The sequence below is a fragment of the Pseudonaja textilis genome, chromosome 3 (assembly GCF_049901715.1).
Source record: "Pseudonaja textilis isolate UNSWEBS1 chromosome 3, rPseTex1.2, whole genome shotgun sequence".
NCBI lineage: Eukaryota > Metazoa > Chordata > Lepidosauria > Squamata > Elapidae > Pseudonaja > Pseudonaja textilis.
The window spans coordinates 22,655,359-22,668,189 of NC_141992.1; the positions used below are offsets into that span (position 1 = coordinate 22,655,359).

General features: G+C 35.9%; 1 protein-coding gene across 2 annotated transcripts in view; it reads left to right on the forward strand.

The window, feature by feature from the left end:
* PREX1 (phosphatidylinositol-3,4,5-trisphosphate dependent Rac exchange factor 1) overlaps window positions 1-12,831 on the forward strand; it is a 222,152-nt gene that overhangs the window by 203,988 nt on the left and 5,333 nt on the right. For both annotated transcript variants that reach the window (XM_026697513.2, XM_087929017.1), the window contains exons 29-36: window positions 428-518; window positions 2,999-3,127; window positions 3,877-3,918; window positions 4,630-4,847; window positions 7,605-7,704; window positions 8,268-8,411; window positions 11,037-11,151; window positions 11,898-11,964. In XM_026697513.2, the coding sequence (XP_026553298.2) occupies window positions 428-518; window positions 2,999-3,127; window positions 3,877-3,918; window positions 4,630-4,847; window positions 7,605-7,704; window positions 8,268-8,411; window positions 11,037-11,151; window positions 11,898-11,964 (906 nt within the window). The remainder of the gene's footprint in view (window positions 1-427; window positions 519-2,998; window positions 3,128-3,876; window positions 3,919-4,629; window positions 4,848-7,604; window positions 7,705-8,267; window positions 8,412-11,036; window positions 11,152-11,897; window positions 11,965-12,831) is intronic.

The window sequence follows — 12,831 nt, forward strand, 5'->3', positions numbered from 1 at the left end:
GCTACTCTAGGATTTCTCAGGAAAGAAAATAGAATAGAAACATTGAATAATCACATCTTCTAACTTAGACTTTAAAAACTTAATCATGTAGTACATGCAGCAAATGTTCATCTCTCTAAATTAATAGTTCTTGGCTTGCCTTTGGGGGTTTACATAGACAGTTAATAAGTATTAGTTTCTACTACTACTTCACGTCCTATTGCTGTCCTAGTCTTCATTAGTAACAGTTTTGCTTGAAGGAATATCCCTGCTACTGTTTTCTCATTTTCAGACTAGAAACTCAGTACTTTTAATCTGCCCCAGGTTGCTTTTCAATCAAAGTACAATAGTTAAAATGTAATTACTAGAGGGTTTTTTTGCCAATAGGATTTTATCTCCAAAAAGGCCAGAAGAATATTAAAGACTGAGTAAATGTGCTTCTTTGCAGGTGGATGCTATCAATGTCCTTCTCAAAGGACCAGTAATAAGCAAAGCTTTTGAAGAAACCAAACATTTCCCAATAGATCACACTTTGCAAGGTAATCTTGCCTGTCTCAGGAAAATTGGTGTTTCTTAAATAGCATGATATAATTTCTTCATTCCACGTCAATTGTTAAGAGACTGAGATAATTTCTCTTCTGTATAGTCTGTCTGTCTGGTTATCTCTCTCTCTCTCTCTCTTCCTCCGGTATATAAATTTCACTCAATCATTTTCAGAGCTATCTGTGTTACGTCCATACTAGGAAAGCAGGGGCACACAGCAGTCATTTCTCAGTTGAGCTTGCTATATTTACAAATGGCAAATTGCAGTATGCATTTATTTATTTGGTTTCACTTCAGAGGTTGCTTTTCAGAAGCATTGCCTCATCCTCCTGAATGATCAAACTAGTGATGATGTGAATGTTATTTTCCCCTCCTCCATTTCTTTACAGTCAGTGGTAGCACCTGGCTGAAAAATTCTAAGCAGAGTTTGGTCTGGTTAGTATTTGGATGGGGATTGGTAATTCGAATCCTATTTTATTGTACAGTGTACTACCAAAGCAATGATTAATTCAGACTTTTATTTTTTTAAAATAATAATAATGATGAAACACAAAGAAGGTGAAAGCAATATTAAGAGGAGAATGTATAAACCAGATGAGCATGTTTAAAAAAAAATCACACAAAAGCTTTAGTCAGAAACTAACAGTATACTAGCAAATTATAGGAGAGTTGAATAAGCCAGTATTTATACACAGCTGGAAAGTAAAATAAGAGAGTTACATAGTTTGGAGACTGACAAAATCTCTTCTCAAATTAATTATGCTAAGCAAAGATATTACAAAGACAATAATAACAATTCTACAATGCTGGCAAATAAACTAAAAAAAAAGCTAAGGAAAAAAACAGTGCAATTAATGCAATTAAAGCGGCCAAATAATGACTAAAACTGAAGTTATTAGTAAAGAATTCAATTTTCTTTAAAGAGGTTTTAATATCAGAATTGCTAATATCAGAATTTTATTCAATACCTTGTATCAGGGAGACCTCTTACCAGAATCCTGGAAATAGCCCAAGTTGATACTAATTCTTAAACTGGGTAAAAATTCTCAAAAGTGAAATGGCATCTTACAGGCCCATTTTATTTCTTAATAAAGTCTATAAACTCTACACTAAAGTATTAGCTAATTGTTTAAAAGCGTTATAAGTAAAATGATTCATATAAATCATTCCATGTTTATTCCATTTTGAAATATATCTACCCCATCAGGAAATTATTTAATATTATTCAATTTAGTAAAATTAATAAATTTTCAGTACTATACATTCTTTAGATAGATTTAAACATTCAGTTCTTGTGTATTAAATGGTGTCTGTCTTACCAAACGTTTTATATTAGAAAGCACAGTTTTATTGCATGATCATCAGAAACCAAAGAGATATTTGTTGGACAACCTCTCCAATATTTGGAAAAGTAATTGGAAGTTCTATCCATGATAACTCTGGTTTGGGCTTTGTCTGCTGGGAGGATGGTAATGTTTGATCCTTCTTCAGGTTTTCAAAGACTGCTGTCCTCTTCTTTAAGTTGGTTCTGCTTTTGTGCTCTTGTGATCTGACCAAAACTCAAGCTTAAAAATAAGGAACTTATTTAATTTTGGCAAGTAAAATAGTAATTGTTCAGTATAGATAATGTATGTATAATCTATGTTGAGCAACTGAGTATGTCTAGATAATATAATGATCTATGCAATGATTCATAGAATAGAATAGAACAGAACAGAATAGAATTGTATCTTTGTTGTCACTTTAAATGCACACTAATTAGAACACATTAAAATGAAATTTTGCTGCATTCAGGTCTAAAAAGATAACCATTATGCATATACCCACATCCACATACATATATGACACAGAGAAACATCACAGTCTAGTTTGTAAGTATACATATACATGGCAAAAAAAAAAAAAGAATCCTGAGAGTTTACAACACAGATGGCATAAGGAACAAAGCTGTTACAAAATGTAGTAGTCCTGCTATGGATACTTCAAAACCTCCTCCCAGAGGGGAGCAACAGAAAAGGATTGTGAAGTGGGTGGGTGTATAGATAATACAACAACAGAGATTCTTCTAGAAGGCCTCTTTAGTAGGTTCATTAGAAAAAATTACTAAGTTAACATAATGAAATACCAGAAGCAGAAACCCCAGTTCAATCAAATTTGGATAGATTTTATAGTTCATCTCAATAGCAATAGAGTTTAATATGGTCATATATGTATCATAAATTTGTGTGTGGACAGACCCTTTCTCTTTTCTGTTTTTTAGTATTTTCTATAGTTTTCTCTTTGCATCTTGGATTTATGCTATTAATTAGTTGATAATATTTATTGTTTAATAAAATATTATCAAAACTGATGATTGATATTTTCTTTACAAAGAAATAAGCTTAGCAGAGATTGGCACAGGATGTAATTGGCTGCTCTTCTGAACCACTTTGGTACTGTATTATTGTCAGAACTGAAATCTTTTCTTGTTCTGCAGAATTTAAGCAGAAAGAAGAAACCACTATACGGAGTAGGAACAAGATTCAGATCAGCATACAGGAAGATCCCTGGAATCTCCCACTTCGCATTAAAAATCTTGTTGATACAATTCAGAAATACGTGGAAGGTTTGTGAATGGAAAGCTGGAAAAGAGCTGTTAAAAATTTCCATATTTTAAAGAAAGTAGTAGAGAAGGTTGGGATCAGAAGTAGTAGAGTAACTGAATAAATAATGGAGAATTTCTGTTAAGACTTTTGTAACTAGAAGATGAAGGTAGAGTGAATCTTAGGAAAAGAAAATGTAAGAAGTTGCCATAATCTGATTCAATATTATTTCTTATTCAAGTGATATGGGAATCAATGTTAGTATTTTTTGTTTGTTATACACTTATGGCTAAGTCTAGTACAAAACTGCAGTTCAGAACCATAGCATCATCTCTGTGAGATAGGTTGGACTAAAAGAGAGCAACTGGCAGATAGTTACTCAATGAGTATGACTAATGGAGGAATAAAACTAGGTTTCCATCCTTCTCATGCAACACCTACTCTATCCAAAAGTGCCTGAAGTTAAATATTCATATTCATAAGAATTTGCTAATTCCAGAAATGGATTCTACCACAGAGCTGTTCCCCCTTCATCTGTAAATTTTATGGATTTTGATGGTATCAGTCTTTTCAGTCTCTAGACATTAATAGTTTATGGTTTCCAGGGTTTTCATTATGCGTTTGAGTATAGAATAGTTTCCCTATGCTTGATTACAGTGTTCTCTTTCCAACACTACTTCAGCTCCAGCCTCTATCAATAAGATACTGAGCATGCCTTATCATTTCAGTTAAGGAAGACATGATTAAATTCTACTTTATTTTTCTTTTCTAGATGGAAAGAATCAGCTCCTGTTAGCTTTGCTGAAATGCACAGGTAAAGGAGCTTTTTGCTTACTCCTGACTTGTCTTCTGGTGCAGAGAACTTTCCCACAACTTCCTTTCATCCTTCTTGCTAGTAGACTCTATATCTCCTATGAATTCAATTACTTGTCATCTACCTTATGGCCTATGGTAGGCAACTCCTTGATGCCCATTGCAGCTGACCACCTGAACTGTATTAAGAGACAGACATGCAGTTTGAGGAATATTTTCATTCCATTTCAGGGATTAATCAGTAGTTCTCAACCTACAGTCCCCCGACTCCTGGGGGGTCACAATGTCATCCCAGGACGTCCGTGAAGGCTTGAAGAAATGTTATAATTTAAATCTTGAGTTAAGTCTTGGGAGAGGGGGAATGGCCATGACCTGTGGCCACAAAAGTTATTTAAAGGGGGTCTGTGGTAAAAAATAAAAAGGTTGAGAACCACTGTATTAAACCATTATTTTCAGGATTAGTGATTAATATGGACACCTCTATACAGCCTAATCCTCTTGCTGGTCTTGTGAAAAACTATGTGTTCCTCTGGGGTGAGGAAGGGGAAATAAACCCTTGGGACTGGGGGGCGGGGGGCACCTTTCTCCAAATATCATCAGAGTCATGTAAGCTGCACTGAATTAAAAAAGCCAGAACTTTGGGCATGAATCCTAACTACAGCAGTAGCCCTAGCCTGTTGATCCCTATTCTTGTCTTTCTTTTCTCTTCCAGATACAGAACTGCAAGTGAGACGAGATGTCATCTTCTGCCAGGCCCTGGTGGCAGCCGTTTGCACGTTTTCAGAGCAGTTATTGGGAGCACTCAACTATCGATACAATAACAATGGAGAGTATGAAGAAAGCAGTCGGGAAGCCAGTAAAAAGTGGCTGGAGCAGATAGCAGCCACAGGAGTGTTGCTCAACTACCAGTCCTCGCTGTCTCCCAGTGTGGTAAGGCCAGAAAACCATTTCCTCAAACACAGAAAACCAAAATAAGGAACTAGGCAGTTCTTTCATTACTCATCTTCTGACCTAAATATATTTTCAAAGGCTGGGAGAAATAAAACTGCTTTTGTTTGCAGTGTGGTAGCATTTTCATTTCAAACCCCATTCACGCCTTCCCAGCCTGGTTTCTGGGGTAGGTGAGATATATGTGCAAAATCTCAACCTAGTGAGTGTGATCCATTTTGTGGTAGCACCCTTTCAGCCATAGTGAACTGTGTAGCCAAACTTCAAGTTTTCCTACATGCAACATGTCATGGTTCTAAGTAATGGTCCCAATCAATTCAGGTTTCTGAGGCTGCAGCTTTTCTCAAAAATCCATCTTATTGGGTATATCATATTGGCACATTCATACGTGAATTCAACTCTAAATATTTCCAGAGTTTTCAGTATAATAAAAGAAATAGATACCACCCACCCCGCTAGTGTCACTGGTCATGCTGAGCAACCAGGTAGTTTTATTTATTTATTTATTTGATTTGATTTGTCAATCACTTTCCAGATAATAGGTATAAGAATAAACATGAGTATGAATACAGGAAATAGGTATGGATAAATGGGGACAATAGGACAGGGATGGTAGGCACGATTGTGCACTTATGTATGCCCCTTACAGACCTCTTAGCAATGGGGTGAGGTCAACAGTAGATAGTTTAAGGTTAAAGGAGTGAGGGTTTGAGGATGTAACAACAGAGTCAGGTAGTGCATTCCAGGCATTGACCACTCATGCTGAAGTCGTACTCTTTCTGCAATCAAGTTTGGAGCAGTTTACATTGAGTTTGTATCTGTTGTGTGCTTTTGTGTTGTTGTGATTGAAGCTGAAGCAGTCATTGACTGGTAGGACATTGTAGCAGATAATTTTGTGTACTACGCTGAAGTCCAACCGTAGGCGGCATAGTTCTAGGTTGTCCAATTATCTGCTACAAAATTTCAAGTCTGGTGGTGTAGGATATTCTGTTGCGAGCAGAGGAGTGTAGTACTCTTCTCATGAAATACTTCTGGACTCGCTCAATTGTATTAATGTCCGATTTACAGTGCGGATTTTAGATAGATGAGCTGTATTCAAATATTGGTCTAGCAAAGGTTTTGTATAAATGGCAGGCTACTCAGCTACTCCCTCTGGCCATTATGAGTTCTCATTGAAATAACCTTGATTCCCACAGGCCTTATTGCTGTTATGTCTGGCACCTGGGAGGAAATTATTCCACACCCTATAGTTCCCTCTCTCCCCCGCCATATGTGTGGCAACTAAGAAACAAAGTAAAAAGAATATGGCTTCAGCTAAAGTCATTTTGAGACTTGACACAACATAGGAGAAGCTACTTTGGGCAATAATGTGAAGGGTCTATGTATGTACATATTAGGATAATATATATAAGAAAAGAGAAGCTGGCCTTGTTTGTTGTGCAAGACACTTTCTGACAGAGTGGTGCAGTTTCACATTTGTTCTCTTAATAATTAAGAGAAAAATAATAAAGTGCAGTTTGTTGCTTGAATAAAATCTGTCAGGGAAGATATTTCTAATTGCTACTGGTGTTCATTGCAGACAATACTGAATAAGCAGACCAATAGTTTATTTCATCAAACAGTACAACAAATTCATCTATTCGGTCTTTTCTGCTCCTTTAAGTGACAAGCTGTACCTCACCATATTCTGTGTTCTACATAACCATATTAAATGTGCAAGAATTTTATCTCCTTGGCTTCTCGTAAAGCCAAGATAAAAGCAAGGAAAGTGCTGTAATAGCAACATTCATTGCTATTTTTTAAAAATTTAGCTACATGTTAGTGAGGCATAGAGTATTAGCTGTAAATGATAACTAATTGTGTGAAGTGTTGAAGTATTCTGTCCTCTGCTGGTGAGCAACTGTATCTTGCATTGCACTGAATATATTTGAAACATAGAAATGTACCAAATACGTATATAACAGCAATTTCTTTCATATTCATTTGAAAGTTCAAGTTATTGCTGATCACCACTTTTTAATATACCTTGTGAAAACCCATATGAGCAAGATATGAGACCTGTGATGGACAATGTGTGTTAAAGATATAAGACATATGGTGGACAGTGTATGGTAGAGTTGCAAGCGCACCTTTAAAAAAAAACAACAGTAAATTTCAGGGAATGAAGGATTTAGATATGGTCTTAGTCACAATCACAACCAGCGTTTGATGCCTGGGTTTGGGGAAGGCATCGTTTCTCCTTTTTATAATTCCAGTTCTTATGAAAAGAATCTTTTGTGTTCTTACAACTACAATAAAACACTGGATTTCAGTCATAAGTTACTATAGTCCTAAATTGTGTGACCAGACTCAATTTTATGACCCATTTTTACGATGATTTTTAAACAAAACCTCTGGTTGTTAAATGAACCACATGGTTGTTAAGCTAATTCAGCATATTCACTGGACATTTTTTTGTCATTTTCTCCCAGAAAACAGTAGACGCTAAATCATGATCATGTAATAAATCATGTGAGCATTGGAGGCTGTAAGCCCTTGAAATGTGATCACATAACTGCTGCACATATACATCTGCAGTCATAACTTTAAGAGGGTGGCATAAATAGCTTTTTTTTAGTGCAATCATAATTTCAGACAGTCATTTAGTGACTGGTCATAAGTCGAGAACTACCTGAATCTGTCCTTACAGACTGTTCTTGCAGTCTAGTCACCCTTTTATCCTGTTTCTTCCTCTCTTAGAAAGAAGAGCGAACCATGCTGGAAGATATCCAGGCCACCCTTTCAGAGCTGGATAAAGTTGCCTTTTATTTCAAGCAGCTGGATGAGTGTTTTGTAGCAAGTAAGTTCAGTCACTAGATGCATTGACTCCCTTGAATTTTTCCTGTGACTCTGTATTTGTTCGAACAGTAAAACGATGCCTCCTGTTGTCTTAAATTCACAGAGACTGGAATTTCAATAGAAGCTGCAAAATCTCTTCTTTTCTAAGATGTACCTTTTGCAACTCTTACTTCAACAGAAGTTGCACATCCCTTATAGCAATAGCACTTAGACTTATATACCTCTTTATAGTGCTTCACAGCCCTCTCAAAGCAGTTTACAGAGTCAGCATATTGCCCCCAACAATTCGGGTCCAATTTGGGACCTCAGAAGGATGGAAGGCTGAGTCAACCTTGAGCCTGGTGGGATTCGACCTGCCAAATTGCAGTAGAAGTAGCTTACAGTACTGCACTCAAACCATTGCACCATTGAGGCTCATTAAGAGCAATCCCCACCTCTGGCCAAAAAAAAAAAAAAAGACAAAAACCTATGCTTGGATTTCATTCTTGCAGTTTCCTCATGTCGGTTATCATGTGTTATTGTTTCCCTCACAATTTGTGATGTCTTTTTTCTTGATTCCTCCAGATACTCATGTCTTTTATCATGTGGAGGGAAATCGGCAAGTTTTGAAAGTGACCTTATTCCTGGATAGTTACTACTTTTCTAAACTACCTACCCGATTTCAGAATGGAGGAAGTCTGAAATTGCACGCAGTTCTCTTTACAAAAGGTACAAGAGAAATAAATCCTTTCCTTCCTTCCTTCCTTCCTTCCTTCCTTCCTTCCTTCCTTCCTTCCTTCCTTCCTTCCTTCCTTCCTTCCTTCCTTCCTTCCTTCCTTCCTTTCTTCCTTCCTTCCTTCCGTTTTATTGAGCTCCTAACACAGTCAAACTGAAGGTCAGATTAGTGGATGTTAAATAGACAAACAATGCCACATTTTAAGCCAAATCAAGGCAGATAGGAAGTAGACATTAAGAAAGTAATTTCTAAAGAGTTAACGGAATGAATGATTGAACCATTGGACCAGCTGTTGAAAATTTAAATAATGATCGTAGACTCATTTTTAATTATATAGATGCAATATTTGCAATCTGCATGATGAACATAATTCCAACAATTATTGGGAACCTCTGGAATAGGCAGGACAATTTTTTTGCAGCCATTTTTAGTCTTAAACTCCCTGAATGCTCCCACCAAATACCCAATTTATACACACAGCAGTTTTTCTTAAACCATCAGAATTGACTAGAAAAAAAATGGGTACAACCAACCAAAATTTGGTGCACCAAATTTAAAACAGAAACGTCTGTGAAAGTCTGACTCACAGATGAACACTATACAGAAGCGTGATGATGGCAGATGAAATTCTGCTGAAACGTTGCTACAACTTTAAAAGCACAACTATAATGATGTGGGAGAATACCCGAACAAAGCTGAATACCATACATATAAATACCTGTGAAAACTTAAGGATATATATATTCTATATATATATATACACACACAGTATATATCTTCAGAGGAACAAGAAGGAGGGGGTCTACAAGAACTCACCATGGGCAACTCGCTGCAGCCAACTCACTGCAGCCAACTCGCCACAGCCAATTCGCCATGTGATAAGACTTACACTAAGGAAAAGGGGAATAGAATCATTAAAGAAAGGATGCCAAAGGAGGGAAAAATGAAATGTGAATGATAGAAATTAAAGTAAATTTTTAACAATTTTATTTTATTTTATTTTTAAATAAATTTTATTGATTTTACAATTAAAACAAACCAACAACATATACATAAATGAAAGAGAGAAAAAGAAGAAAGGGAGAAGAAAATAGAAAGACAAAAATAGAAAACAATTAAAAACATTCTCATCTTCAACAGTTTGTAAGACTTCTTTTTTATCCTTATTTTATGCCATATACACACACCCAATCCTTACATATATCTGTGTATCACTACTGTGGATTTATCCTATCATCTTTTGCCTTTTAGTGTGAAGTCTATCTTTGGTCTAACCATTTGTACCAGCAGTTCCAGCTGTTGTAGTATATTGAAGTGTCTTTATTTTTTAATGCCAAAGTTAATTTGTCCATTTCTGCACAACTTGAAATTTTTTGAATGATCATCTCCTCTGTGGGAACATGAGGCTGCTTCCAACATTGTGCAAAAGCCAATCTGGCTGCTGTCAAAATGTGTATTATTATATATTTCACTTTTTTTGATATTTGTTTATCAAAGATCCCTTACAGAAAGGACTCTGGTTTGAATTTGATCTGTTCTCTTGTCATTTCTTCCAGCCATTTTCTAATTTTCTGCCAATATTTTTGAGCTTCTGTACAGGATCACCACATATGAAAAAAAGTTCCCTCTTTTTTTTTTCTATTTCTAGCAATTTGGACTCATATTGGGGTGCATCTTCGCTAATCTCAAAGGAGGAAGGTGCCATCTATAAAACCTTTATAGGCGTTTTCTTTGTATGCTACCGATTTTGTAATTTTATTATTTCTACCCCAGACCTATTCCCATTCTGTTATAGTGATGCTACGTCCTATATTCCTACTCTGATAGAAATTAAAATAAATTTTTAACAATTTTAAATAATGAAATTGAATTGCTGAATTATCTCACAGCAAGTTGTCCTGTGGTGGGTTGGCCATGGCGAGTTGGCTGTGGTGAATTGGCCATGATGAGTTGGCTGCAATGAGTTGTCCAATTCTGAGAAAGAAATGCATTAGTTAGCTTGCTTGCTTGCTTGCTTGCTTGTTTATTTATTTATTTATTTATTTATTTATTCATTCATTCATTCATTCATTCATTCATTCATTCATTCATATTTCAGTGTAAGCTAGATATATAAGGAAAAGGATGATAATTTGTTAATAAATTCAGTGTGTTTGCTTATACTTTTCCAAGACTTCATTTTATCACCAGTAGACATAGATGCCTGGTTGATCCACAGTGACATCATGTTCTTCATGACATCCTCATGTAAATGATACAAGATTTGTTATTTGCACTACTTGCATCATGACATTATCGATGTGTTCAACTATGTTAGGATGTCATGACAATATGAAGTCCTTTCCCCCTATACCCCATGAGTAAGCATTCTTTTTTTTTTAACCTCTGACATCTACTCTTCTTGGCAAGATTAAGCAGAATAAGATAGATTTACAAGATGAGGTGGATAAGTATTGCTCAATAATGAGATGGACAGCATGTACATTTAATCAATAAATAGATCAAAATTAATTCAAAAGGTTGTTCCCCCCTTCTTATTGTAAAATAATGTAATAATAAATACAAACATATGAGAATTGTTAAAAGTTGCTTTAAACTTTTCATTAAAATATTTTCAGTCCTTGAAAATCTGGATGGCCAAGTCCTACCAAATGGGTCGCCTCAGGAGGAGCTTCAGCATCAAATCAATTCCTATTCTTTTGAGAAGGTGCAACAGTATTATCACAAGCTCAGGTACTATACAGCATCAAAAGAAATCTGATTGTAAATAGTCTTGGCAACTGAATCAAAAATATTCTTAAAAAGTGCATCCAGGTTTGCTACCCTCACACTTGCCAGTTCACATTAGTGAAGATAGGAAGCTTTATTTTGCTACTAGCAATCGGCTATTTCAATGGAATTCATACAAATTAGAATCCCTTTCAAGTTTTATTTTGAATGTTAATAATACGTAAGAGAGAAGGAGTTCAAAGAGAGAAGGCAATGCAGGATTGGGCCTGGAAATAGACTATCAAAGCTGGTTTTGGGATGAGAATGAAAAGAAACAGGAGAGAAAAAAGTAGTGAGCTCACTCGATAACTTGCATGGACTCTCATAATTTCAGAAAAATTGGAATTGGAAATCTAATTTTTAATTTGTCATTTTTTAGACCATGCAAGTATAGCTAATCCATGTGTGGCCTCTAGTAATTGTCCCAAAGATTGTTTTTCAAGAGACAATTGGACGTTCTTGTTTTTCTTTGAAGATGTTTTGCTTCTCATCCAAAAATTAGGGATTTTTCATGGATAATAAGCAAAATATCTTCAAAGAAAAACAAGAAAGTCCAGTTGCTTCTTGAAAAACCACCTTTGAGACAACTATGACCTGGTTGACTGAGAATCTCCATAGACCATGTAGTACTTGTTTTCTTTTGGAAATTAAATACATTATAGGAGTGTTTAACATTATATAATCACCAGCTAATTATTGTTTAATTTCAGGGCATTTTACCTTGAACGATCTAACTTGCCTACAGATTCAAACACCACAGCTGTGAAAATTCATCAGGTATAGAAACTTTCTGCTCATATATTCAGATATTTGGCAAAGTGGGAACTGGGAGAGGCTGCTACTTCAACTGTTAGGATGAAAGTTGGTGCTTCTAACCTAACAGTAACAGAAGGAAAGAAATCAAGCTTAACCTATTCTGTGAAACTGGTCAAACCAGACCTCATCATTAGCTAAAGCAGGATTCCAGTACCTGGTGCCTTCCAACCTGATCCCGTCTGTATTTGAAAAGTTATTGGATGAAGGAAGTCAGCATAACCAAATGTTTTCACCCAGTGCAAAATAGTGAGATAACATTTTTCCAGTTGTCCTTCATGTTTCTTCATACATATGTGTATAAATAAAAAAGGAATGTCAAACTACTGATGTTCCAAGGTTACTTGTGGCCTAGCTGTTTTTGATACTGCATGAGTAATATGGTCTTCCAGTTTTCATTTCATAATCCTGATCTGGTTTTTCCTTTGGGGTTGTACCACCAAAGGAGTTCTAGAGACTCCAAAACATTTTAGGGATCCAGTTTTTTTCCTCTTCCCAGGTCTAAACTCAGCTTTAAAGAATAATTAGGATTGGGACCTTCTTGCACAGACAAAGATTCAAATCATTTCCTAAACCATAAATATTCATCCAGTTCACTATTTTCTCCTTATGGCTGCTTCCTCTTTAATTAAATGAAGACCTCCAACATAACTTTCCATATAGTCTCAATTCTCAACAGGCTAGCATCTGTGTCCTATTCTATTCAGTTGTTTATTTTGTGCCTTTGAGTCAATTTTGACTCAATCCACGCAACTGCCTGGATTTGTTCTTGCAGTTTTCCTGGCAAGACTGTGGAAGTGATTTGCTGTTGCCTCTTTCCTAGGGTAGAGA